Here is a 27,241-nt window from a genome sequence, read left to right as displayed (position 1 = left end):
GTAGCACATTACGTGCTTTGTAAAATAAAATGTATAAAAATGAAGGAAGATATATGAAAAAACTACGGGTTCATAAGTGTATAACACAGTGGATTCTTGAGAAAAGAGAACTTGGACAGAGCTAAACCAAGGAAGGGCTGGCCAGTAGACTTTCTTGATCTAGGTATTTAAAAAGGTGAAGGCCCTTTTTCTGTAGCCAGTTTTTTTTATTTTTATTTATGACCATAGATACAAGGCTTTCAGTCAGAGATATAAATGCGAGATTGTAATCCTCTTTAGCCGCTTTTCCACAAAAGTTGCTACACCAAAAAAATTTTTTTTTTCATGTTGGCAATAAACGTCACGTTCCATGCCGGGGTTTAGCAATAACGACATATGAAGCATACTGTTTAGTAAGTTTTATATTTCAACAGTGAGTAAAAATCAATTATTATTACTCTCTATCACAAGTTATTTGATTTTATCTACTCGTTAGCTAAACGTACTCTTTAAAATCGACTATCAAAGCAATATTGAAAAACTTGCAGAATGACGCACTAGGCACTATTCTGTCAAATAATGTTTATGTCATAGTTGTCAATTGGTGATTAGGATTTGACAAATCGAATTTATTTAACTAGTCAAAAGGAAAATGTTATCGGATTTGCGCTTATAGTTCTCACTAATGCAATAGTATGAAAGTTTTTGGATGTGATAACATGTTTACTCGTAAAGATTATTGAGTGACAGTATTAATGGCCGATTTACCGAATGGCTGGGTTCAGCTGGTGAGTTCTTTTGCGTGTCCCTATTTATTTATCGGGATTCAATCGACTGTGTTTCTCGCTTGTTTGTGTGCCTGCTCTGTCTTCCTTGAACTCTATAATTGGATAAATTGATCAATTGAGCGGGCAAGGTACTCTATATTTGTTTTGAGTTTCAAATGCAACCTTTGTGTATACTTGCTTTAGGCGTGTTTATTATGCACTCTAAGCTGATTTTTAATTGTGTGAGAAAATATCATTTGTTCCCAATGCTAATTCCCTATACAACAAAAGCTAATAACATAAAGACTATGACATCATACAGTTTAGAATTATTTCAGTTCTGTAATAGTGTTTACTAATGGTTTTATTTCAGGTACCTTTCTGAAGGCTTCCAAGTAATAATTGAGAAGTCGAAAGACGCAAAATGCTCTCTAAAAGATATTCAGTTGCGTTTCTTGTGCCCTGATGACCTAGAGGAGGTTAGTGCTCATTATCACTATATCTGACATGACCTAATGAGTGACCCTGTAATATATGAACTCAACCTATAATAGGTCATAGCACCTATTTGATGTTTATCTTACTTATTTATAACTATCGTAAAATTCAAGTTAAAATATACATAAAATTTCATAATAGTTAAATCGGTTTCATAAGCTACAGTTAGGCTGTGAATTCATGTCTAAAAATAAATCCAAACACTGCAAAATTCCATATGAGTAATAAACATTTTACAGGTGGAAAAACATTTCCATAAATTAGGTGAGCAAGAATCATGACTCATTAAGTTGTGTAATAAATACACTATTTAATCAACTTCATACAATTTATTGCCTCTGTTAAAAATCTCAGGAATAGCCAATACTTTGGGTTTCCTCATTTAATCTTAGTAAGCAAAAGGTCACAGTTCAATATTGATTTAAGATGCAGTTTGTCAATAATTTTGTGAACAATACACATAAAATAATGACATTATTCATATTTCTATGGCCACTAACAATCACAGGGTTTCACAACATTAGGGATTGTAACCTTTCAAAAATAACATTGCATTGGTGTATGTTTATATGATTTCATGATAACGCTGCAGATCTGAGATATGTAATGTTAAGGTTTAACTTTTTTTTCTGTCTCTGTCAAACAATTTATTATTTTCGATATTTCAGGTGAGATCTCTATGCAGAGATTGGTTTCCTATAGAATACCCTCAGTCATGGTATGAGGACATTACTTCTTCAGAAAGGTTTTTTGCCCTGGCAGCGGTGCACAAAAGTGAGATTATAGGCCTTATTGTGGCTGAAATAAAGCCTTACTTGAAACTGAATGCAGAAGATCGGGGAATACTGTCAAGATGGTTCGCCTCAAAGGATACACTTGTTGCTTACATACTGTCTTTAGGTATGTTACTTTATTTACTGTTTTTATAAAGCATAACAATAAGTAAGAATAAGAAAGGCTACTGATTTTGAAGTGATTATCAGTGCATTAGCACAGAGCATAATTAGTTGTTGTTTCACAAACATCTAATTTTGTGTGCTCAATATTTGCCTGCTTGATGACTGCTTTGTTAGGTCTACTGTGTAAATAAGTTATAAAATATTACCAAAACAATATCCCCATTGTAGCATTCTAGGTGTGTTTTCAGAATAAACCAATAATGTACATACAAATACATATGTAAATCTTTCCTCTTTGTTATTGAAACTTATGGCCGTTCCCAATACATCGATCTTTTATGTTGTTTTGCTTATTTGTAATTACTTGTATGTGTGTCTAGTAAGCAAATCAAGATAGATTGAATATTGGGATTGCGGTTAATATGTAACTTGTATTGTCTGCAGGGGTAGCTCGTTCGTTCCGTCGGTCGGGCGTGGCGACGATGCTACTGGACGTGCTCATCAACCACCTGGCGGGCCCCGTGCCGCAGCCGCCGCATGAGCACCGCGTCAAGGCCATATTCCTGCACGTGCTCACCACCAACACAGAAGCTATACTTTTTTATGAACACAGAAGGTGAGTTGATTTTTTAATTATCAGCTTGTTTATTTCTTAGATAATACATTTAATTATCAGCTGGTTTATATTTTTCTTTAAGCCCATTTCTTTCATCAATAAGATAAACGTTATTTTAAGGGAAACTGCTGTTAAATTAGAACGCCCATTTGACTTTTTTTTTCGGATTTGGGTTCCTACAATACAATTGATTCCAAAGGCAAGGTTATTCAAAGTAAACCTCTAGGGGTCTAAAACTATTTCAAAGATAGCTGTACGGGCTACACTTAACAAATTCTCTATGTTATGTTGCTATGCGTAGATTACATTCGTTTTTAGTAGGTACATTGTTCGACATCTGTACTCAATGATAGGTGCGCCAATCGACGAAATGCGTGTCACGCTCATTCTTCGAAAATACTTTTTTATCAATAAGATATCGGTAGAGATAAATCGGTGTTTTCCTCTTACGTACTACCGATATAGTAAGTAGTTGAAAGTCACGGTAAAGCGGCGTGGGACTTTACGATACTCTACAAGGTTCTTTTTGCAATGATTCACGTTTTATCTTTCATTTCTGTTTTGAAGGTTTTTGACTACTTATGTGAATGTACCGAATTTTTCGTGCGAATGTACTAAGCGAAATATCTGAACAAAAAGTTTACTAAACGTTATATGAATCGCGAATTCATTTTCTCTTATCTGCCTGCATTCAGATAGATCAAAATATTTTACAACATATACTTATTCCGATATTATCTGTAGATATCTCACTAACTACTAACTTGATATTATATCAATTCGACAAAAAAATAGGTAGGTACTTATATTTAATCTTAATATCTGTATATGTGATATAAATTATGAAAATGCTCAATCCTTCTGCGTGTGAGAGGAGGCATGTGCCCAGCAGTGGGCCGATAAAAAAGACCGTAACGATATAAATTATGTAATTCAGTAAATAAAGTATTTAAACGCATTGAATTACACAAAATATTTATGATTAAAGATGAATAATAACTTATACTGCTTAAAAACTTTCTACTTTTATGACCTTCGATGCTCCACGTTATGTGGAATTTGCCCAAGGCACCGCTATTAGTAAAGTCTAGACAAAGTGCAAAGTCTGATATTATTCAATAGTAGACTTTACCAGTGATTCGCCACGCCTCGTGGGAACTACTTTCGACTTCGCACATCCGAATAAAACGTTTAAAAGTAAGCTATCTAGAATTTTTCAAATCAGACTAGTGTTCAGAGAGAGAACATTTAAGCAAAAAAGCAAACAAGCTCTTTTTTAACTTAAGCTTTGTAATATTAGTACTGACAGAGCATTAATTAACTTTTTAGTGAAGAAACAAATCTACTGATGTAACTATCTAAATAAACAGACATAGTGCACTAAAGCTTGGGTTTCCTAGGAAAGCGGTGCCGTCATATAGCGGCCGTCTTATTACGGACGCAAATAGACGGTCGTCTTTACGGTGATTACATGTGGAAAGTTCCACGGCCGTTTTAACACACCGTCATGAACTTTTTGTTAGTTGTATCATACTTACTAACCTGTTTTATTTAATATTTCTCAAATTTCACAACACCAATTCTGTTTCAGTTGACTTTTCTATAATCTCTACTTTTTATGTTAGATATTGCCTTCGTGGTTTCGAACGAAATCTATTAAAATTTCGTCGTCCTCGCTGCTCCAAGAGTTGTAACAAATTTTTGACGTTGTTCCGAAAAAAAAAACACAAATACGTATTAAAAAAGCTTCACCGCTTTCAATAAAACGTTCACCAAACTATCTGACACCGTCAAGACGGCCGTCATGCAAATGGCGGCACCGCTTTTTGAAGTTACGGCGTCAGTTACCGCTCTCTAGGAAACCGCCCCATTTTGTTTACATAGACAACGTTCTGGTGATGTCTTTCACCGCTGTATTACGGTCGCTATATGACGGCACCGCTTTCCTAGGAAACCAAAGCTTAATGCTCTTATAACGGGATGGTTCGATTCAGAAGATTATTATAGAAATAAGAACCTGTTGATTTAAAATACGCACTGCAGTATAATTGCATTATAACTGACCGGTAATAAATATCCGATTCATTACAGGATCGTAGTTTCTGATTCAAATATTAGACCTAAGAGGAAGGAAGCTTCCTTCCCTTCCAGTAATTTATAAAATATGATTTTACAAAGTTTCACTTATTCCTAAAATGGCAACAAGCAGCTAGGTTTACCAAAACTATTTTTTGTGACTCTAGTGATCTTCTTAACTTTCTGTCTGTCGTCTGTCTCATAGCTTTATTTAATCCATTGAAAATACCGATCATAATCCGTTCTGATGTAGTGACTAGCTGTTATCTTAAGTAGGAAGGTTTTATCATCATACAATACCCAATATGTCATACCTACTTGTAATAATATCTAGTTTTTAAACGTTGACGATGGAAGTACGAATGTACATAAACTATCTTATCAGCAATCTTAGATTGGATTTCCTTGACCTGCATTAGGTACCTACAGGTATAGTTACATGAAAACTATTTGTGAATGTAAAATAAAATACATGTAGAGGTACTATTTCAGTAAAAGATGTACAATGGTAACTATACACGCAAAGGTTTAGGTACTTGAGCGTGCATAGCACTCATTAGGTTCAAACTAAAATAAAATTTAGGACATAACAAAACACGAACCTTTTGTAATAGAACTTTTGTATAAAATAGATAATTATCAAAATCTAAATCTAATTTAAAACCAAGAGACCATGACGCTAACCCAGTGTTAAAATGGATAAACTTTCTGAACCAGACAGCACACAATGAACGTTCTGCTTTCTATAGAATCGACAATTGACTCCGCTAAGTTATTCTTCCTTTTAAATTCCTTTACATGTATTCTACTATATCTTAATAAATAAGTATTGTGTTTTGTAGATTTCGCCTGCACTCATTTCTGCCGTACTACTACTCGATCAAGGGGCGGTGTAAAGACGGCTTCACGTACGTGTACTACGTGAACGGCGGGCACGCGCCGTGGGGGCTGTACGACTACGTGAAGTACGTGGCGCGCGCGGCGTGGCGCGGCGGCGGCCTGTACCCGTGGCTGTGGGGCAAGCTGCGCACCGCGCTCACCATCGCCTGGCACAGGTAGTGCCGCGACCCCAGTGTGTCACACGAACAGTGCCGACTAACCTGCTAATATTACGCAACATTTTCGGTAGTTCTTAAACTAGTTTTACTTTTGTCATTCTTCTGCAAAGCATGTTTTTGTGATTGAATAAGTCCGTCGAACAAATATTGTGACTCACCCGATGTTTTTCCTTAGATGTAACAGGTAAAATCTGGCACTTCGTCAAAGGAATTGTTATTATTTTTACAAATTTAGTATTTAAGTTAAAATATTTTGCATTGTGTTTCTAAGGCGTTTCTCCAGCACGACGACGCGGATGGGCGCGGTTCGGTCTGATGGGGAAGCGATCTAACTCTACGCATTCCTGACATTCTCTCACCATGAGAATCGGAACACTTTATGGATTTCGTTTACAACTTTGCTACGTTTTCAGAAAATTCCACAAAACGTAGATGTGCAGTGTGTAAGCAGTGATTGAACGAGAGAATTTATTAATATCACTAAGTTATGAATAATTTATAGAGAGCACTGTTTATTGTTTTTATACATTGACGTGAAGCCAAATTTGATAGTAGTATATTAGCACAACAAGAACAACACCAACCCTGTGCTGTGGACATATTTTTATATTATTACGTAATTAGACTAGAAGGGGAAACACCAACACGAACAAACTCAAACAAACATTTTGCTCCCGCGAGGGACCATCAATTTGGCTTCATATATCAAACTGACAAAGTTATTTGTGATATTTTTATTACTCAAAGCTTTAAATTTAATAATTCATTGTATTTTCATATAAAACGAAAGAGGGATGATCATTTTGTACACGAAAATACAATTTGGTTTAAAATAGTTGCGTTTGTTTGAGTAAGAGGGACGGCATCGATTGCTACAGAAATATAACAAAGTGTCACGTGCCATGATATACTGCCAAGATTACTAAAGTAAGGTGCCTGTGTGTTCAATGTAAGACATAATGTACGGATAAACAATAATGTTGTAACAATAAAACTATTATTTATGAGCAATACCTGTATCGGCTGCATGAGCAATGCACGCGTGAGCGGAGAGATGGCCAATGGGGGCGAAACAGCTGTCAGCGTTAGTCTGATACCTACCAATCACTGCACAGACAAGACCATCTATTTCGGGTCAAAACAGACTATCTTCCTATCATGAGACTTTGGAACTTCGAAACACCAAATAACCCGAAATCATCTAATACCTTACGTATACGTATTGTATATGTAACAAGCCTATTGCTCCTTGAAAATTAATAGTATAGTTACATCAGATTTCGAAAAAGCTCTTGACTTTAAATCAGCGACTTACGCAATGTCTCAAACTGATGAGATTAAAAAAACTGTTTCATTGATGTAAATAATTATTATTTTTGCTGATTGCAGAAAATACCAATTTTAATATGGTTCTAAATATGACATAATGCTGATATCTGTTTCAAACTCTGTGAGTACGTCCATTAGTAAACGCTTTTAGTGTATAATATAATACTCTAATACTACACAATACCGTAGAATCTTCTCTAGGTAAATGTAAATTATTCGATTAGTAATTTATGTAAATAGTTTTTTAACGTGTATTTAAATAGGCATGTACAGATTACGAATAAGACGAATTTACAATTAATATTATCAAAAGAAGGCTGTTGTATTGTTTATTTCACGTGCCTAAACGTCTTCGAAGTTTTGTGAAGTATTAAAGTAAGATATGTACATTGTGTTCAGTTTGTAAAGTTTTTTAGTAGGTAATACACCTATGAAACTGAACAGTCTCTCCGATGCATGCATTTGTTACGATAAATTAATGTTCAAAGCCTCAGAGAGCTTTTCTCTCTAAGTGCTTTTAATTAAATGTACACTATCTAGCCGATAAATGGTTTAATTCACTTTCTGTGTTTCGTGTATATTTTGGGCACTTCAGAACAATTTATTTCTGCATCCAGTCAATCCAGTGTACGTAGATTTATTAATGTACTCACTTGAACCAAAGTATTTTAATGTGTTAGTTTTGTTATCACTCATACAATCGATGTTTAATTCTTTTTGATTTAGTATTAATTAAATTAATGTTTATCATTAATTTGAACATTGAGTATTATTATTCGGACCATTATTAAATTATTTGTATAAATTCCAAAAGCAGTCATGATAGTTGTATTACGTTTTGTAATTTGTGATATTGTCATCACTCGACTTGTAAAGTTTTGCAACATTGTAATATTAAGGTCGACATTTGTGTGTTAAATTGTCCTTTTCTATATAGCACGTTCCTAATGTTAAATGGAAATTTTACGTTATAATTCTATGTTTAATACTCTAAAATAGGAAAAGATTTTAGCTTCCAAATAAATATCATTGTTGACAATGCCTGTCTGTTATTGCGGTACCTGCCCAGCATCGAACACGCATAAAGGTTTAAAGAAAACAGTTGATAACAATTTCAGAAAATGTTTAATTTTAATAATTGCTTCATTTTTCATCAACTATGCTGTACAAACTATATCGCTTACATTAAAATTAGCAATTAATAATTGCACGTAAAAAAACTTAACAAATAGGTTTCTTCAACTTTTCGATTGGAATGAACGATTATTACAATAAGTAATATTTTTTACAATATTTATAATTCTACGAAATGAAAATCTATTCAACAAGCAGTCACAATCGCCCAATGATATGTTAAAATTATTTGTATATAATTTTATGTTATTGCATTCTAAGTATTAATGTTCGCGTCGTGTGTGGGGCGAGGCATGTCAAGCGAGAAGCGCCCTCTACACACTAACTACGTGACTAGGTTGTCTCTCTCCGCGGCGCCGCCCTTGTGGTTCTGCCCCTTGAAGTCTTTCAATCTAATCGGCGACGACTCGCTGCCAGAATCGCCCTGAAACATTGCCCCCATATAATCAATCTATCTAGCCTATCCCGTACAGGCTTTCGAAAAGCTACTACTTAACAATGGTAGGAACTCATTTTCAGATGCATCATTTGCAAGGCAAATAGGATTTCCTTATTTAGCGCATAACAATGAGGGTGAGTTGCACCATTTAACTTTATCGATACCCAAACTATTACCAGTCGTTAAATTGTCTCCCACTGGTCAATGGAAAATGGTTAAATGGTGCATCCCACCGTAATAGTCCCTTGTTTGAATAAGGAACATTTCACAACGCATAGACTTATTTTGCGGATAAGCCATAGAAAATGTTGGTATTTCACTTTTTTTTTGGTACGCTCTGTAGCAAATAGTTCTTATTTTAGCATAGTAAAATGTCTATGGTGTACTCACGTTGGCACCGAGCGAGGTGGTCTCCTGGAGTAGCAGCTCGCTGTCAGTGCCCCTCGACTCCTTGTTCTTGAGTATGGAGCGCGAGCGAGAGTCGCCCTCTAGCGGCCAGCCGCCGCCGCGCTTGTTGCCATTCTTACCTGTGTAGGTTCACAAAATATCAAATTATGCCACAAATCATTTCTTTTTATAGACCTGTGTGATAATTTTATTATAAACAAAGCTAAGTTTTGAGTCTAAACGAAAATAGAATTTTCAAGGAATGTAAATGCCGATGTGATGCCGGGACACTCATTTCGCGACGTTTTCTAGTTTGGTAAATTATATTATCATTCACCTATAACGGAATATGTAAGTAAATATCGGCTTTTAGGTTTTGACTACTGTCTCATTGTTTTTAAATTTAGTGTAGCAGCAGTGCATGATCGTATAAGGTAGCTAGGCCATTTTCTTCAAGGGGGAAAAAATGTAGGATTCTGTCTGTTTGTTACTGGACAAATCAAACCACACTGCAAAATCAATAATATCAGAATTCAGTTAAATGACAAAGGCATTTTAATAAGCCATTCAATCGTTTTCATTCTCAGACGTAGAAAATCACCTGTCTTAAATTATATATTATAGGCAGGCAAAGCTGGCATCGCAATCCGTATTACAGAACGATCTTGAGGCATGTTTTTTTTATAGCATTTGTCTTTTATAGTAAATTCCAGTCTAGTCGTATTTTTTGCAATTCCCATCGAATTATAGTTTGCCGTGTAGCTAAAGCTTACGTATATGGTTGTAAGTATGTATACGTAATTAAATAAAAACAAACCAAACAGGATGTGGTGATTAATGATCCTCGTGGCTATCCCTCTCGGCGGCTTCCTCTCTTCCTCCGTCCAGTCCTGTGGGACAAACGATCATGTTCGCGTTACCCACATGACCTTTGAAAGAAGCATCGTTATAACATGAAGGCAGTGACAGCACATGCATTCCAAACACGAGTAATATCTATTAGTCAAAATGTGCAACAGCATGCAACCATCACGTCGGACAAGGTTGGGAAGACGAGGGCACTCGGACACACTACCGAACCATTTGTATGAAGCTTGATATCGGTGAGCAGCGCTGCGGGTCGCGACAGCTCACCTGTTGGAAGCGAGCCTTTCTGTGTTTGGGCTTGGCGTCGTCGGCGGCGGCGGGCGCTTCGTCCAGCGGCTGCGGCAGACTCGTGCGCGACGCGTCCAGCGGCCGCGCCACCGCCCCCGCCCCCGGCGCCGCGCCCGCGCCCGTCAGGCTGACGCGCGAGCCGAGCGGCGACACTTCGCCCTGTGAACCTTTGGCACACAACACGCTTCCATCCCCAGATGCACTCCTGCGCACTCCATTATACTCTGCGGACACCCCGCCCCCACCCCCACCCGCGCCGCCACCGCCGCTACCGTCCAGAGGATTCACATACAAGTTTGATGAGTCGTTCTCGCATGCGATGTCGCCCTCTGAAGGAAAAGGGTGCGTAAGGCATGATGCAAATGTATCTGTAATGTAAGACATAATACGCACATGGAGCCGCACACGACAACATACGGCGTATGCTGCTCTTATACACATATCATACGATACACGTGGTTAGAGTACAATAAAAGGAACATATAAGTGCCGAAAGGACATCGACATCACAACAGTGAACGAATAAGGACAAAATACTAAATAGTGACAATTATTTATAGATCAAAATATTCTACGCCTACGGGATTATTGCACATTTAAGGAATACTAAGAACACAATCTAATAATTTAAATTGTAACAAAAGGTATGAACACGCGCCTCGTACACAACAGAATGGTTCGTACGACTTTTGCGACTTCGTGGTGAATTTATTAGACGTGTAAAAAACTTCTGTAGTCTACGGCAGTGTTGTGGCAGTGTTATATGTACATGTGCTTACGCACCTGGGCTGTCGAGGCTGTTGGGCGTGGCTTCGGGCAGCGCCTTGGGCGCGGGGTGTCGCTGCAGACACGCCAGCTCCACGCACACGGGCTGTCGCAGGTCCGACGTCGACATGGGCATCAGCTGCTCCGCGTCAATGAACTCCTTATAACCCTACATCAAGTGTTACGTTGACTGTTATTCATCTCAGAAAATAAACTACTAGGAATTTGTAGAAAATCGTTCTGAAATTAGGTACTACCGTAAACTTTTGAAACAATCACAGTGTCAGAGATAGAGAGAAGGAACTTCAGAGGAGAGAAAGTTGGAAATATGCAATTTTGGGCGCTATCAAGTGAAGGCTAGTAAGGTATATGTTTGATAAATATTACCTTTAAGAATCCTATGTTAATTAAATGATTAGCTGCAAACATTTCAACCGAAAGAAATCATACAAACCTACGGATGGGTAATTATTGTTCTAAACCTAAAATAATAAGTATGTAAATACTTACAGGTTAATGCTAGATGGAAATATTATTATTAGTCAAATACACCAAATAATAATAAAAGAAAATCGCATAATTAGGTAATTAATAATGAGGCAGCTACAATATCATGAAGGCGTTAGTATCTTAGTACCTTGAACGTGCAAAAACAACATTCAAACTCAGAAGGCAGCTGATCCAAGTCAAGCTGTTTGTCAGCCATCTTCTTTTCCTAGAAAAAGAGAAATCATTAGTAAGTAGTTAACCTCACTGCTAGCCTAAGGTTAGAGAATAAGTAGAAAATAAGTCCAAACCGCCGACGAGGTGCTGTTCGCTTTGAAGAATTAGAAATGCAATCGGTGATCGCCGACGGTTCATACAAGCTTAAATCTGTGTGCGTTTTAAATTCGGCTTTGACAAACAGGCAACTAGTATGACAGTTCTACAATGATTATTGTCGAATCGGCAACGACTGTTAGCAAAGGTGTAAACATAGATGATATCTTACTGGTGTAGGTTCAGGATTTATGAGCAAGCGTTTCTCCGGTGAACCGAGCCCCTCGTTCGAGTAACGACGCTCTTTCTGAGGGCTGCTCTGAAACTGTTACCTACAGTGTTAGCGGAAAGCCTATTGCTGCATTGTAACTACAGCTTCAAAAGGGTCCGTCCAAAGCTTAAAGCAGAAATATAAACGTTTTTAAGATGGTTAAAACGCGGTCTTCTCTAGTGTACTGCTGATATCTGCTGAAGCAAAAACAGATTGTGAAGTGAAATTGCAAGAAAATTGAGGACATTGTTTTAAATTGCTGTTTAAATATCTACGTAAAGGCTTGTTAGGACTCACCCTACTATAGCCAAGATGAATGTTGGACGTACCCAATACAGTTGAGAGCAAGTGTTTTACCTGGCTGGGGTCAGTACTCTGAGGCAGCTTACTGGTGATAGAGTGTTCGTACTGTTTGTAGCAGCCCGTGGTGGCCGGGGCCTCGCCCTCCAGGCTAGTGGCGTCCGCCTGCGACAAGTTGTGTCCTGAAGACACATACCACTGTGAGTAGCGACGTATTCCATATGGTTCACTATTATCCCCGTAATATTTACTGGTTTAATATAATTATAGTACGAAGAAACATTTAAAACATGACAAAAAACGGCGGTAACTACACAACACACATTCCACACGAACAGTACAGTACACAGAATCCAGCGTCCTCCGGATACACACATCAGACAGTCCACAGAAGATGAGTGTTATTCTAAGAAGCGTTAGGCTTACGCTGACAACGTAATCGACCTTATATTATAGTCTTCGTCGCACATCGCTAGCTACACGCGACGCGACTCGACCCCAAGTAACAGACTTAATATAAAGGGGTCGAGCGTGACCACTGTGACAGTGGCAAGATGCTCATCTGGCGTCGTCTCTCGCCTCAATGAGGACGCACTTGTCACCTGAAGACAAGGAATAAAACACTCTGAGTGCACCTCGCCGCAACCAACGAGTGAACATAGCGGTAGCTGCGATGTATCGTGAACTGTTTGGTTTGATTTGAGATGTCTGCGAGTCCGGAGAGCCATCGATGCGACGTGCACACATTCAACATTCATTGCATCCAATAAACACAGACACTGTTTGAGCACGGAAGGCATGCGTGCACAGTGATAGAGAGAGTTAACGTGCATTCCGAGCGAGAGACATGACATGGACAAGCGGCAAAGCGAGTGGTCTGCGCAGTACTGACCTGTGTCCACGATGACGTCGATGAGGTCCATGCTCTTGGCGAACGCGTCTCGCAAGTTAATGTGGTGGAAGGATACGATGGAGCCCTCGCGCTTGGCACGTTCGAGCGCCTCTCGTCGTTTGAGCGCCTTTTCGCGCCGCATCTGGTTCTTGTAAAACTCGGCGAAATTGTTGACGATAATAGGGATGGGTAACGCAATTACCAACACGCCGCAAATACAGCAAACTGAGCCGATGACCTTGCCCAACGGGGTCGTGGGGTAAATGTCACCGTATCCGACTGTGGTCATGGTGATGCCGGCCCACCAAAACGTTTCCGGAATGGAAATAAATTTAGTTCCCGGCTCTTCTTTCTCAGCGAAATATGCCAATGAGGAGAATATGAGTACTCCCATCGCAAGGAACAACATGAGCAATCCAAGCTCCTTATAGGAGTTTCTGAGCGTAAACCCGAGCGACTGTAGCCCGGTCGAGTGTCGGGCAAGTTTAAGAATGCGCAATATTCGCATAATACGGAAAATTTGCACAACACGACGCACGTCTTGAAACTGATCAGTGGCGTTCTTATTGGTTTCGAGCAGGAAAAGAGATACAAAATAAGGCAATATAGCCAGTAAGTCTATCACGTTGAGTCCACCCTTGAAGAACTTCCATTTATCCGGTGAAGCACTGAACCGCAGCACGTACTCGAGTGTGAACCACGTGATGCACACCGCCTCGACCATGGCCAGCTGCGGGTTATCCATGGGCGCGCCCTTGTCGTCGTACACTTGCATCTGGGGTATCGTGTTGAGAGTGAGCCCTATCGTGGACAGCACGATGAAGAGGATCGAGATGACCGCGATCACCTGCAAGCATGCACCAGTGAGCGGCGAGCGCGGGCGACTCGCTCGCCGCCACCGCGCTGCCACACTGCGCAACTAAGCCTCGGTACCTAGGCGTATGCCACATGTGTCAGATCGGTCAGTTATATGCCAGTGTCTATACAGAGCTACTCTTCCTACATGTTTGTACATCGGTAGTAATACTACTTAAATATTCCTAAGTTATATGTCATAGGTATATGTATTTACAGACAAACGGTTAAAGCCAATATCGTATGTAACAAAAACAATGTCTTAATAGTAATTGTAAATTTTGGTGTAGAAATAACATCTATTCGTGTGACTATGTTAGTAGTGTTGTGTGATTTCGGTGTAAATAAGTAGGTAATTTATAGGTACTAAAAGTGTGGGTGAACGGACGCGCGTCCGAGTTCGAAGTGAAATGCGTCTAGAGCAGAGGCGGAACGAAGTAGACGCTCGTCCGTCCATCGGCCGCATCGCTCGGTTAGTCGGATCAGTATCATGGGGATGCAACTGAAGTACAATAATTTTCTGAGGTTTTTTTTTAGAAATGCGCCATCTAGTGACGGATGCCCCGTAACTTGGGTATTTGTACTTCGTTTTAGTCACTAGATGTCACTGCACCTTAGACCGATATTTCATCGATTTAATAACAAATCTAAAAAAAGTTTTGTGATTAGAAATATTAACAAATATTGTAATTAAATAATTTTATGATTTATTTTTAATTCTTTTTTATCTATGAGGACGTCTTAGTTAATCACAATAATCACACTACTTGAAACCACTTGAAACACTGACGATTGACATTGACAGTCGACCATACTTTTAAATTAAACCGTTTTCCGTTTTCTAACGTGTTGGTTTATTCTGAGTGTTATTTTCTGGTTTTTTTATTACGATTGTTGCGTGTTCCTGGACTCTGATACTGACTGCTTCTGTGATTGACCTGGCTTCGTATTTTGGACCTGTGATCTACTGCATTTTCATTGACCCGGCTTTGTATTTTGGAACCTCGATCGACTGCTTTTACATTGACCCGGCACCGTATTTAGGACTAGAAAATGCGTCCAGTGGATCGTCTTAGGGGCGGAATGCCATCAACGTCAAGATATAAGTGCTACTTTGATTGTGACAATGACGGTAAGTTCAAAACTTTTAACTTTATAATGCACGTAATTTATCTTTTGCTGATAGGCTGCACAATATCCATTATTGTCATCCGTGCAATCTGTGGTCATCATAGTCCTTGAGTCATCAAAATCTAAGATGCACTACCACACACACTCCTGTCCTGACCCTACACAAACAATTGAAACTGCACATTAACTTTTATATCCAATCAAAGACTCGGAATCTACGTATAAGACAAAGCCCGCTCTAGACGACCCTCTGACCAAATAACTTCATCAGGTTTTAAAACTATGATTTTACAGTGGCGTAGCATGGGATTCCGCCGCCGAGCAGGTATATTTAGCTGCCGGTCAGTGGGTAGTCTTAGGGGCGAGCCCCCTTATTTAGGTACTTATTTAAATTCAAATGACTACAATTTAATAAAATTCTAAAGATGGTTTTGGCAAGAAAGAATTATTATTGATATCGACTCATGACCAGGTGCGGTCTCAGCCCATGATTTTGGGATTCACTAGGGTGCTGGAAGGAATACTTTCAGAAATTGTTACTGGCTCTCTTTGATATGTAGTGCAGCAGTGTGAAAATTTTAGCATCCTACCTAGGATTTTGTTGATTCATACACTAATGATCTATGTATAACTTTGTCGATTCATACAGCATGCAACAATATTTTTTGCAAACTAGGATATGTTAGATTTTCCTTTAAAGCTCAAAAAACATAAAGCCTTGTGTGGACTAAGCATTTATTGTCAAATTAAACGAAAAACAAGCAGATGTAAAAATTCAAGAGCGAGTCGAAAAATTTAGTACCCTGCCTGCCTGATAGGTTAGATCTTCTTTTAGTAGACAAGAAGTTATTGGGAGGTAGGCTAGAAGTATAGATAGATATCTATCTATCTTGTTGTATTTGTTATGGTGGTGGTGGTGGTATCTATACACACTATGTACACCATAACAAATTACAATTTAAAACTTAATAACTAAAGGGGTGTAACAATGGTGGTCTTATCGCTAAAAGCGATCTTTACAGACAACCTTTAATGTATAGTGACTCTTCTCAAGAAAATTGTATTATGGGGTGGCATAAATAGGAACTGACAATGTAAAGGCGGCAAAAAATGCCTTTGCCTCTACTGTCAACGCTATCAGCTTCTACTTGGCTTGATGCTGCAGCTAGGCGGCGGTGCCGGCCCCTAGAGTAGCGCCACCCAGGGCCATGGCCCCTCGGCACCCCATGCTATGCTACTGTGATTTTATTTACTTCAACTGTGGTGTTCCTGTTCTAGTACTGCTAGACCTCAGCTATTATTTCTAGTGTTAGATTAATATTCAAGGATGGTATCACAGTACATTACTAAAATTTTATACATATGATGATGATATCTATTACGGTATTTTAATGAGAGTGAGTTGTTCATGTATAAAACTTCTTGATTTCAGGCCCATTGCACCGATTTCCTAAACCTGAATACCCACATTTGGAAAAGTTTAACTCGTGGAAAAAGTACTAGATAAAGCTTTACAAGAGAAAGGCGACATCTACATTTATAACCAAATTCGATTTTGCGACAGACATTTTGAAGAGTGTTACCGTTCAGCCAGTCACCGACTTACTCCAAATGCAATACCAACTCTAGGTACCTACTATTTAGATGTCTTATGTTATTTAAATCTTAATAGAAACAAAACCACATTTCTTTGCCTTCGCTGTAATAACAAAATTGTTCCTCAAATATTAAATAAAATTTTCTACTGAATAATCTAATCCTAATTAGAAGAAAATAAAATGAATATTATATACCAAAATAATTGATGCAACATGCTATCTTCTAAGAATTAAATGAATATTGTTCTATATTCTACATAATTATACAGTAACTATAAATAATTTCATCCTTTTGCAGATTTATCTACATTACCAGTTGGTCAAACTCTTGAAGGTCCATCGGGACATGTCGAGGCAGACATGTCGAATTTATTAAACATTTCGCAAGATAAACTTGCTGTCATTGAGCCATCCAGCTCTACCCACTATCATAGTGATGTACAGAATGCATTACAGACAGCTGAACGCCCTAAAGGTAAATATTTTTATTGACAATTGACCTTTGACTTGTAACATTAGGTTTTTCTTTCCATCATCAGGATTCCAATTTGTTTCCACTGTAGGGTCATAAAACTTCTTGCAGAGAGAGAGTGGGCATTTAAGCGTACATAGGGAAATAAGGACAGAGAAAGCGACTTTGTTTTATACTATGTAGTGAAGCCTATGTGTTATTACATTTTTTATAAGCTATATTACTGTAAAGTTTCATCTAAATCCGTTTAGTAGTTTTCGCGGGAAAGAGGAACAAACATCCTCACAACATTTATAATATTAGTACTAGTATAGGATTATTTCATACTAACTGCGTCCCGCGGTTTCACCCGCGTATACCGGAATAAAAAATAGCCTATGTCTAATTCCAGGGTATAAGCTATCTACATACCAAATTTCATCCAAAGCCGTTCAGTAGTTTTTTCGTGAAAGAGTAACAAACATCATCCAAACTTACAAACTTTCGCGTTTATAATTTTAGGTAGGATTATTTCCGCACTTGCAGGAATCAATAAATGTAAGACAATAACAAATCTCCGAACTTGTAAACCTGAATTAAATGGATTAATAATAATAACTTGATATAATCCTACAACTTATGTGTCATAATAATTATTCATCCAAATAGCTAGTTCTAACCATCCATACCATTTTTTTTCGTTGGTAGAAAAGGCCCAAAATGTATGGAGTCTGAATGATCTTCTTTATATCCATTTTGTTTACCCATAAAATCCCCATAAAAAATATTTATCAAGCTTGTATCTGCTGTTGTAGGGAAGTCTCCACTTTTTGTATCTGTTCCTCGAAGCCTACCTATTCCAATCTCTGGTCATAATATAATAACAGAACAATATTATGTAACATATTTTTATCACAATTCTATTAAAACTTTGTGTAACACTATTTCTTTGATCTGAGGTGTAACATAATTTAAATTACAGGTTCTAGGAAAAGAGGGACTTGTCAATATTTAAAACGAGTCGTCACCTCCAAAGAGAAGGAGATAATAAAGTTAAAACAGAAAGTATTGAAGCTGAAAAAGAAATATAAGGAACAAAATAACAAGAAACTCTCTGCAAGGAAAATTTCCACATCAAAATCATTTTGAAAGAGTTAAATAAAATGCCTGCAACAATAAAAATATTTACTTCCCTCCAAATGAAATGGAAAAAGAAACCACGAGGCAGGCGATTTACATTTAACGAAAAATCATGGCATTGACCATTTACAAACAGAGTCAGAAAGCTTACAACCTCATGCGAAAAATGTTTGTCTTGCCATCAAAGCGCAGCCTACAAAAATGTTGAGTAAATTTGAACTGAAACCAGGCTTCAATCCTGATATATTTAAAATTTAAAAGCTACAGTAGCAAAATTGCCGGCAGAAAAAGTTGGTCAATTTACTGTTTGATGAGGTATCATTGGCTCCGGGTGTTTTTACAACCCTGCCCTAAAACAGATAACTGGTTTTGAAGATTTTGGGCACAGACAAACAAAAACTCGCAGATCATGCCTTGGTCTTTATGATCAAGGGTATAAAAAGCAAAGTGAAACAACCTTTATGCTTTTCATTTTGCCAAGGTGCCACGAAAAGGACGATTTAAAGAAGCTGATCAAAACAATAATAAAAGAAATCTCCAATACTGGATTGATAGTTATTGCCACTATATGTGACCAATCAGCCACAAATATTTCTGTGATAAAAGTCTTCAAGAAGACACAAAACGCAAATATTTACAAGAGGGTAATGAATATAGGACCCAAGCCTTCGAGTTTGAAGACCAAAAGGTCTTCCCATTATTTGATCCTCCACATCTTTTAAAGGGAATGAGAAATAATTTACTCGCCAAACATTTGAAATTTGTACAAGATGGGAAAACAAAGTATGCAAAGTGGGAACATTTGGAGATGCTGTTGAAGTTAGATGTTGGGGATGATGAAATTAGGCTTGTTAATAAATTAACAGAAAACCATGTTAATAAAGAGAAAATTCCAAAATGAAAGTGAAATATGCTGCACAAGTTTTCAGCCAAAGGGTATCATCAGCATTGAGATTCTTAGCAAGTAAGTATGCTTTTATTGTTCTCATTATTTTCTCTATATTTAAAAAATTGCTATTAATTTACTAAATTAGATTTTTATTTTTAATTTACATGTTTTAACCATCTTCATTCTCCACAGACAAATTAGAAAGTTCATTATTTTTCTTTAAAATAATATTAGATGTCCTGGCTACATTTATAAGTTCAAAAATATTTAAAAACAAACAATTGAGATGCTATTTCTCTCGATAAAATTCAAAATAAAAATACAATTCATATCTAATAATTTATCTAAAATTGGCTATGTCAATATTTAAGATGCATAAGATATATTGTTGGAATAACATTATAAATTGAAATGAAATAATAAATTAAAATTATCATATTGAAATAAAAATTTGAGACATTATGAAACTACAAAATATAGTTTAATGTTGGTTTCTTACTAATTATATTTACACCCACAACTATTTACTGAACCAACTGATAAAGACGCACAGTAAATCGTTACTGCCACTTTAAAGTTTGTAAGTTTGTGCCTTTTCGACACAGCCGTGAGGCACACCGTTTAATTTTTAATTAAATTTTTGTATTTTTGTTTTTTTATTGTGTCCCCTAATCTGGGTCGAATAAATGTATTTTCTTTCTTTTTTCTTTAATTTCGGTCCACAATAGCAAAAAAGATTGATATGAACTGTATTCTAGTACTTATTTAATATATTGTTTCAGAACACAACCTTCTTCCGGCGGAGTGCGAAGAAACTGCTGATTTTCTACTCATTATGGACAAACTATTTGATTCTTTCAATGGACATTCATATACAGGTGATCCAAAATTTTCAAGGGTGTGTAATGAATAATTCTCCTCATTTTAGATTATGGACAGAGGTAGTTCCTATATTGGATTCAATGACTTTTAAAACTATAAAAAAAAAACGGGATGGTACAGAAGAAGTAAGATATGAAAAAGTGCCATCCCTTCAAAATTGGATCCACAATATTAAAACGTTTAAAGAAATGTGGGAGTTTTAAAAATCAAATATAAAGTTACTAGCCTTTTAACCAGAAATTTCAATCAGGACCCTCTTGAAAATTTTTTGTAACATTAGAAGTAATGGGATACGAAATGTTAATCCCTCGTGCCTACAATTTATTAATGCGTTCAAAACTTTGTTACTTAATAATTTAAATTCGCCCCATTCTGTAAGTGCCAACTGTGAAAAGATGAAAATAAATCACTGCAATCTTTCAAAGATCTTCTTGCTGAAAAACAAAACAATGAAATTGAATTGGTTAGTGGTGATTTTCCTATTGATTCTTTAATTAATACAATGAACCAAATTAAATGGAATGACTCGATTTTGCATGCCGAATCAAAAAAATATGTAGCAGGATACATTGTAAAAAATCGAAATGTAAAGTGTTCAAAAATGTGGAACATGTACTAATGATATATTAAGAAAGGAAATTGATTTTGAATCATTTAATTATGAAATAGATTATACGAAAAATCCTTATTTAATGCATGTGATGATTTTATAAAATTATTAAATGAAATATATTATATGATTGTTGCATGTTTACGAGATTCACCTGAAATAAAATATCTGAAAGAAAAATGAAATTTTACATCAATTGCCATTGTGATTTTAGTATAATTACTTGTATAGTTCATAAAAATAAATTAATTGATTTTATAATTAATATGTCAATTAATTTAATCATTCACAGTTGGTGCACCGGGGTTAATAGAATAATTAACGGAAAAATAACAAATTTCGATGTAAATGATGAAATTAAGTTACAAGCATTTAAATATTGTAATACACATAAAAAAAGGAAATAAAATATACTTAGCCGATAAATGTACTCTTTATCTTTTGTTTTTTTATTATCTCCCATAATATTATTGACTAGACTAGAAGTTGGAAACTGAAAACTGGAAACTGGAACTGGAAATTGAAATCACTGTTTTAAATTCAATTTACAGTAAATTGAATTTAAAACAGTGATTTCAATTTTCAAATTTAAAACATATTTAAGAGAACTCTTGAAAAGCGCCATCTACCCTAACCATACATGAAGTAACCACGCCATCTTGTGACGGGGGCCCGTTAACTTTCACGCTAGTAAGTTGTTTTGAACGATGAGTTGCGTATCTATCTCTATATAGTGTATTATCTATGATCAGTATCACGAAGCGGAAGCGCTGGTGGAGGAAGGTCGGAGCGGGAGGCGAGCGGGAGCAGGGAGCGGCGGGCGGGGCGGGTGGGGACGCCGGCGGGCGGCGCCTCGCCGTGGTGGGAGGCGGCGCGGGCGCAGCGCGGCGCCCGGCGCACGCGCGTGCCTCGGGCGCCCGCGCTGTCCCGTGCCACCCCGCACGCCGGCCGCTGTGCGCCGCCCCGGCGGCGGCTGGTCACATCGCGTAAGCCCATCCCATCTTTGCAAATTTGCGACAACAATTAAGCTTTGTTTTTATTAAGTTCTCCCTATTGAGAACAATCGACGCGGCTGTGAACATTTATAAAAATTTACTGTAAACAAATATTATATACAATTCTGAAGGTTGCTGTGAGTCAAAACTAAATGTTTTACTTGACAATAAGCATAGTTTTATATAATCTTAAAGCAACTTTGAAAAGAAGTTAAGAATGTCAATCAGTCGATAAATATTTAAAAATATTTTTAAAGCCTTAATTTCATATACCTACGATAAATGTCTAGGTATAATCAATAAACTCCTTTTCAATATTGATCAATGTAGCTTAGAACGCCCTCTGTAGACTACAACACAACTTGGTTGCACAATAAGTGTTACCAACAATGTTAGTACATAAACAACCACTACTATACTATTACTACAGAAGGTACTACGGTGGGTCAGTCCGTATCTTGTGTTGTAGAATACGGTTCTATCTCACAATAAAACTTAATAGAAGGCGTAGAATCATGTAGTTACAGTAGGTACACATACATAAGTCTAAAATAAGTAAAGTAAGATATAATATAATATGTAGATAAATAGTAAAGATACTTATGCAATATAAGCAGTGTTCTGCTGAATAGTCACGTGAAATATATTTTATAGAATAGAAAGAACAAAGGTGTTTTAAGAATTTATACTTAAACATACAGAAATAAATAAATAAATAATGTATTATTTTAAGTTATACTTACATACGCAAAGGTTGCACCGCTGTTGTCGAAAATTAAAATGAAAAGTAGAAAAGTACACAAGGAAATAAGCTGAAAGGTGCTCAAACATAACAGTATACACAACACAATATCGATTCGACAAAAGCGATCAAATATTACGATCACAGATCACGATACAACATACAAAGGGAACACAACACCACATTCCATTACACGACAAGGAGGAAGTGACTTGCAACACCGAAGGAGCCAGCGATAGATGTTATTCATGCACCACAACACAACACATAGATATAAACTGTACCAAGCTTGTTTCCTAAATGCATTCATTCACCAAAGCTCAGTACTGACAATCAAGTCCTTGACAACGTGTGCTAATGTGAAATGTGTACGGATTACGAAACAAGCCCTTCATGTACATTTAGGAAATAGGTGTTTGTTGACCAGTTACTTAAAAGTTTATTATAGTCTATGTGTGTCACAGAATGTATTACAGTAGGTAAATGAAAGAGAACATTACATATAGAGTGTTTCAGATTTATGTTCATGGAATTTCAGTAAACAGTCTTTAGTGAGGTGCTTACAGTGCTTAGTGTACCTAAACTTAAATGAGTAGTATTTGAGAACTGTGCCCTTAATGGTATGTTTAAAAATTGTACAAAAACTACATCTGCAAATATCTACCAGTGACATTACAAATCTTGCACACATGGACATCTCAAGAGCCTTAAAACTCACAATTCACAAAAGCATCTATCTAAAATTTTACTAGATTTAGAAAAAAAACTAAGAAACCCTTGGATACCTCTCCCTTACATAAACTATCCTTGGCAGCTTTGCTAGAGTGGCAGGGTTAATAATATCGGTAACTGGTTACTGTTTCGGTTGAATACGCCGCGATACTTTACCCTGGCTGCTATACTGGTGGTGGGCTTCTCGAGGAGGTCCCAGAGCCACTTCTGGTACTGAGCGCACGTGCCCTGGCCGAACTCCTCTTCCTCGCGCTGCCGCAAGCTCTCGGCTTCCTTCCTCATCTCCTCGTGCACGTGCTCCTTGCGCTGATGGTACTTGTGCTGACAACACGACTCCAGGTACAGTTCGTCCACGCCCCAATACTCGAGATCGTCGCTAAACGCCAACACACACATTTCATCCACTAAATGTAACTTTCCAGTCCGATAGAAATTGAGTATTGAACTGAAACTCTTCGGGTGCCTGAAACAGTAAAAAAGTTTATCACAAACAAATACATCTATAGTCTTTTTGAACTTACTTAACTTAAAGAGGAAATAAGTCCTACCTATCGAAAAAATACTCGTTGTCTTGTAACGAGTAGTCGTCGCAGATTTCCGTGATGGCCTCGTGAGTGTTGCAGTCCCGGAGCCGGCCGAGCCTGGTGTGCGGCAGCCGCTCCAGCGTGCGCCAGAGCACCTCGTGCCGCACGCCGCCCACGTTGATGATCACTCGCTTGCTCAGCGCCTTCGCGCGGAGCATCATAAACGGCTCCGGTGGTAGCGACGACATCGACCTGCAAACGTCAGTTGTTTGCTCTCATTTATGCTAGAAAGAACCCACATCACAGGCATATAAGTTTTACATGTGAGTAACCAGAACACCTATCGATCAATTTGAATTTGAATGCTAACTGTAACATAATATAAAATGAAAGCGGACTCAAACCATAAAAGGGTTGGCATTCATACCGAATCCCTCGAACGCGTCGGGAAAATCAATCCGAGGCGGGGAGCAGCAAGGGTCCGGTATTTTGCTTACATGGAAAATAACGTTACGAAGTAGAACACTTCCCGGAAAGGACAATGGGCAAGTTGTTTGGGATTTGGTACCCGGTCCAACAGTACCGTATGATTATCATTAAAAGGTATCCATATACAGTGTAATAATTTTAAATTCAGTTCATAGTCATCTTTCATTGTTTGAGAGACATTCTATTATAATGGGGAAATTACATAAGGGAGTTTATGAGGGAGTATATGGGTAAGTATAAAGGGAGCATATGGTGTAAGTATATAAGGAAGCCTAGGGAGTAAGTACATAATGGAGCATATGCGGTAAATACATAAGGGAACATATGGGGTAAGTATACAAGGGAGTATATGGGGAAAGTACATAAGGGAGTGTATGATGACAGTACACAAGGGATTATATGAAGACATGGGGATATTGGAGTTAATGGGGTAAGTACATGTTAGTAATATATGGCAATATTTATTGTTATGTTCTCCGTGTTATGTACCTGGAGTGTGTCCGCTGGAGCACGGCATTGCCGGCGGGCGCGGGCGCGGGCGCCGGCGCCAGCCCGCGGTCCAGCGGCGCATCCTGCGCGGGCGCCGCGAAGCCCATGGGCGCGCGCGGGGGCGAGTCGCCCACGTGCCAGCGCGCGGCGCCGCGGCCCGCCCCCTCGCCCCCCATCCCCGCTAGCTCATGGCGCCAAGCGCCGCCGCCTCATCGGCTCCAGACAATGCGCACGCGTGCCCCACCAATCTGGAACCAATAACATTTAACGGTTACTGAACTGCAGCCAACATTGTATCATTCTGATAGATCATCCATATATTTCAGACTATTCTTGATCGGAGGGATTTGCCTCTTTTAACTTCACCTCACATCCGTGGTAACTTTCAAAAGATTTATTGATTTGTTGATCCCAACAAAATATAAACGTAAATGATGAGACATGACTGACCAAATAAAACCGTTTGAAAACGCAACTCCCTACCCTATCGCCTGTCTTTGCCCTCATGAATTCATAACTATAGTAGGTACTTATACATGTCTAAACATTCAGGGGTGACCAAGCTGACACAAACGACATTGTACAACGACCACAGACATTTGTGTCGAGCGGTGAACAACATCCCTTTTGAAATTTACTACCCTTGACCTCCCTAATTCATTTTTAGTAGATACCGAACGTCCCCTAGCATCGTTACCGTCTATTCTTTTGACATGAATTTGGTGAAAATAATTTCACGATGGCACCTACCTACCTACTGTCGCGAGATTGTGGAAACCTGATACTTATATAATCAGCACAAAGAATGGATTATGATAAAATCCCGAATAAGATTAATGGAGCAATACAATTTGCGGAATTGTGAAAAGGAAGCCTTCTAAAAACTATTGTGATTGTTAGAACTGAAAACTATGCGAGCATAGCGAACATTAGAAAAGCATATCCTAACATTTTACCCTACTGAAATGTTTTTAAGGGTAACTTGAGTAGTTCCTTATCAAAAGATCTCGGATGCCGTTCTTGTAAGTGAAAATATGAAGAAATACATGAAATCGCGAGCGGCAAGCTTAAGCAAATGTCTTTTTTTATTATGGAAGGCTGCTTTAATTACGTTTGTTTAAATCTTTATTTATATAACGTAAACGTTATTAGATTTTAAAAAAATCAAAGAGACGGCTGCCTTTTTGAAGAAATGAATATCTTCAGCCGTGATTCATCCTGTAGGGACGAACATTATATAAGGTCAGTGGAAAGGAAGGAGGTCTCACGAAACACAAAAGGTTATTCACCCTTGTAACGATATTACGAGTTCAGTCGACTGATGATAATATTTATATGATATCTTCTTGGACTTCTTCTTTTGGTCAATAAGTTATCTTTGATGTGAATAGCAAATAATAACGAACATTCAATTTTTTCCTTTATAACGAATCGACTAAGATCCAAGTTCACGACAATTTTCAAAGCAAACCATGGTTTAAAAAACGGTTGTCAGTGAACTTGGGCCTTAATGTACATCAATACAGAGGTTATTATTCCTATTTCAACCATATCGTGCTAACGACTTGATTACAAAACTGTAAGACTCCAACAGCTTTTATGAAAAGAACGTACCCACAGTTATAAAACTGTCAACTCACTGAGGCACGAACGACTATGTAAAAGGCAAAGCACTTCAACAAAGGCGATGGTATTAAATAATAAATTTGTGGCAGTCCAGCTGGATCGATCGGCTGGAACTTTACGGCAGCTATTCCTCGAAATATCACGTCTGTGCCGCACCAAATACATCAATATACATTCTAAGATATACTCCAGCCAGGCTGCCGGCAACAACTCCAACTGAATTCAAAATGAAATTAAAAATGTAGCTTCAACTTTGCCTTTAGACATTACGTGGGTACACCTACACCTGGATATAATGTTTGCTTTAGTATCTATTTAAATCGCTACACCCACGTAGTGAAGATTCTCAGGAATAGAAAATAGATATAATATTTCTTAATTAATTAATGCAGTGGCACATATGGCGTAGTGTGACGCCTGTAAGAGCTCAACAAGTTTCTCATAACATTCCCAACTGGGCTGAACACATTATTATTCATAATGTTAACTTTAAAGAAAAAATGCTAATACAAATTCAAACTTTGAATCAAATAATTCTTTCATAAAAATGTCTCACAAAAAAACCTCGTTTCAATCTGAAACCGATCCTTGGATCACAAAAACAATATTCATTATGGGTCGCATAGCAAAGAGGCAGGCGTAGGATAAACAAGTCTATCCTAATTTACTATTCAATCGAATCCTTCATAAAACTACCGAAGTAAAATACATAGAAGTCGCGTGGGTATATATTTGTCGGAGACGAGGAGAGCATTGAGAGCCGG

The 27,241-nt window shown here is 37.8% G+C and overlaps 2 protein-coding genes and 2 long non-coding RNA genes across 8 annotated transcripts in view; 3 read left to right on the top strand and 1 right to left on the bottom strand.

The window, feature by feature from the left end:
• The first annotated feature begins 583 nt into the window (after nucleotides 1-583).
• Nucleotides 584-8,261, top strand: LOC110379620 (N-alpha-acetyltransferase 60). The gene is made up of 6 exons (XM_021339359.3): nucleotides 584-767; nucleotides 1,120-1,225; nucleotides 1,913-2,144; nucleotides 2,588-2,759; nucleotides 5,678-5,890; nucleotides 6,165-8,261. Exons 1-6 carry the CDS (start codon nucleotides 751-753, stop codon nucleotides 6,223-6,225), a joined length of 801 nt encoding a protein of 266 aa, XP_021195034.3. The 5' UTR covers nucleotides 584-750; the 3' UTR covers nucleotides 6,226-8,261.
• Nucleotides 8,262-8,328: 67 nt separating this feature from the next.
• Nucleotides 8,329-27,241, bottom strand: part of Shab (Shaker cognate b) — a 48,661-nt gene continuing 29,748 nt past the window's right edge. For 2 of the 5 annotated variants that reach the window (XM_064037012.1, XM_049850954.2), the window contains 12 exons: nucleotides 24,852-25,099; nucleotides 23,898-24,125; nucleotides 23,506-23,812; nucleotides 13,325-14,171; nucleotides 12,490-12,614; nucleotides 12,094-12,186; nucleotides 11,740-11,817; nucleotides 11,121-11,271; nucleotides 10,317-10,705; nucleotides 10,000-10,072; nucleotides 9,186-9,322; nucleotides 8,329-8,780 (listed from right to left, as the gene is read on the bottom strand). In XM_064037012.1, coding sequence (XP_063893082.1) covers nucleotides 8,682-8,780; nucleotides 9,186-9,322; nucleotides 10,000-10,072; nucleotides 10,317-10,705; nucleotides 11,121-11,271; nucleotides 11,740-11,817; nucleotides 12,094-12,186; nucleotides 12,490-12,614; nucleotides 13,325-14,171; nucleotides 23,506-23,812; nucleotides 23,898-24,125; nucleotides 24,852-25,027 — 2,703 coding nt within the window. In that variant the 5' untranslated portion in view covers nucleotides 25,028-25,099 and the 3' untranslated portion in view covers nucleotides 8,329-8,681. The remainder of the gene's footprint in view (nucleotides 8,781-9,185; nucleotides 9,323-9,999; nucleotides 10,073-10,316; nucleotides 10,706-11,120; nucleotides 11,272-11,739; nucleotides 11,818-12,093; nucleotides 12,187-12,489; nucleotides 12,615-13,324; nucleotides 14,172-23,505; nucleotides 23,813-23,897; nucleotides 24,126-24,851; nucleotides 25,100-27,241) is intronic. The other 3 variants (XM_049850955.2, XR_007512261.2, XM_049850956.2) reach the window with 3 other exon arrangements.
• Nucleotides 14,659-18,521, top strand: LOC135117585 (uncharacterized). Its single transcript, XR_010276978.1, has 4 exons — nucleotides 14,659-15,311; nucleotides 16,743-16,939; nucleotides 17,207-17,383; nucleotides 18,342-18,521. It is a non-coding gene; the product is annotated as an uncharacterized LOC135117585 (long non-coding RNA).
• On the top strand, nucleotides 18,933-20,224 carry LOC135117601 (uncharacterized). The gene is made up of 2 exons (XR_010276991.1): nucleotides 18,933-19,463; nucleotides 20,171-20,224. It is a non-coding gene; the product is annotated as an uncharacterized LOC135117601 (long non-coding RNA).

This window comes from Helicoverpa armigera, chromosome 11 (genome assembly GCF_030705265.1).
Source record: "Helicoverpa armigera isolate CAAS_96S chromosome 11, ASM3070526v1, whole genome shotgun sequence".
Classification (NCBI taxonomy): domain Eukaryota; kingdom Metazoa; phylum Arthropoda; class Insecta; order Lepidoptera; family Noctuidae; genus Helicoverpa; species Helicoverpa armigera.
Note: the sequence above shows the minus strand (reverse complement) of the source record. Positions and strands in the feature narration are given on the sequence as shown.

What these genes read in the sequence shown, in the direction of transcription:
- LOC110379620 (XM_021339359.3), top strand. An exon ending in CTTTTTTATGAACACAGAAG is followed by an intron (nt 2,760 to 5,677) that starts GTGAGTTGATTT and finishes TGTGTTTTGTAG; the next exon opens with ATTTCGCCTGCACTCATTTC. An exon ending in CTCACCATCGCCTGGCACAG is followed by an intron (nt 5,891 to 6,164) that starts GTAGTGCCGCGA and finishes TGTGTTTCTAAG; the next exon opens with GCGTTTCTCCAGCACGACGA.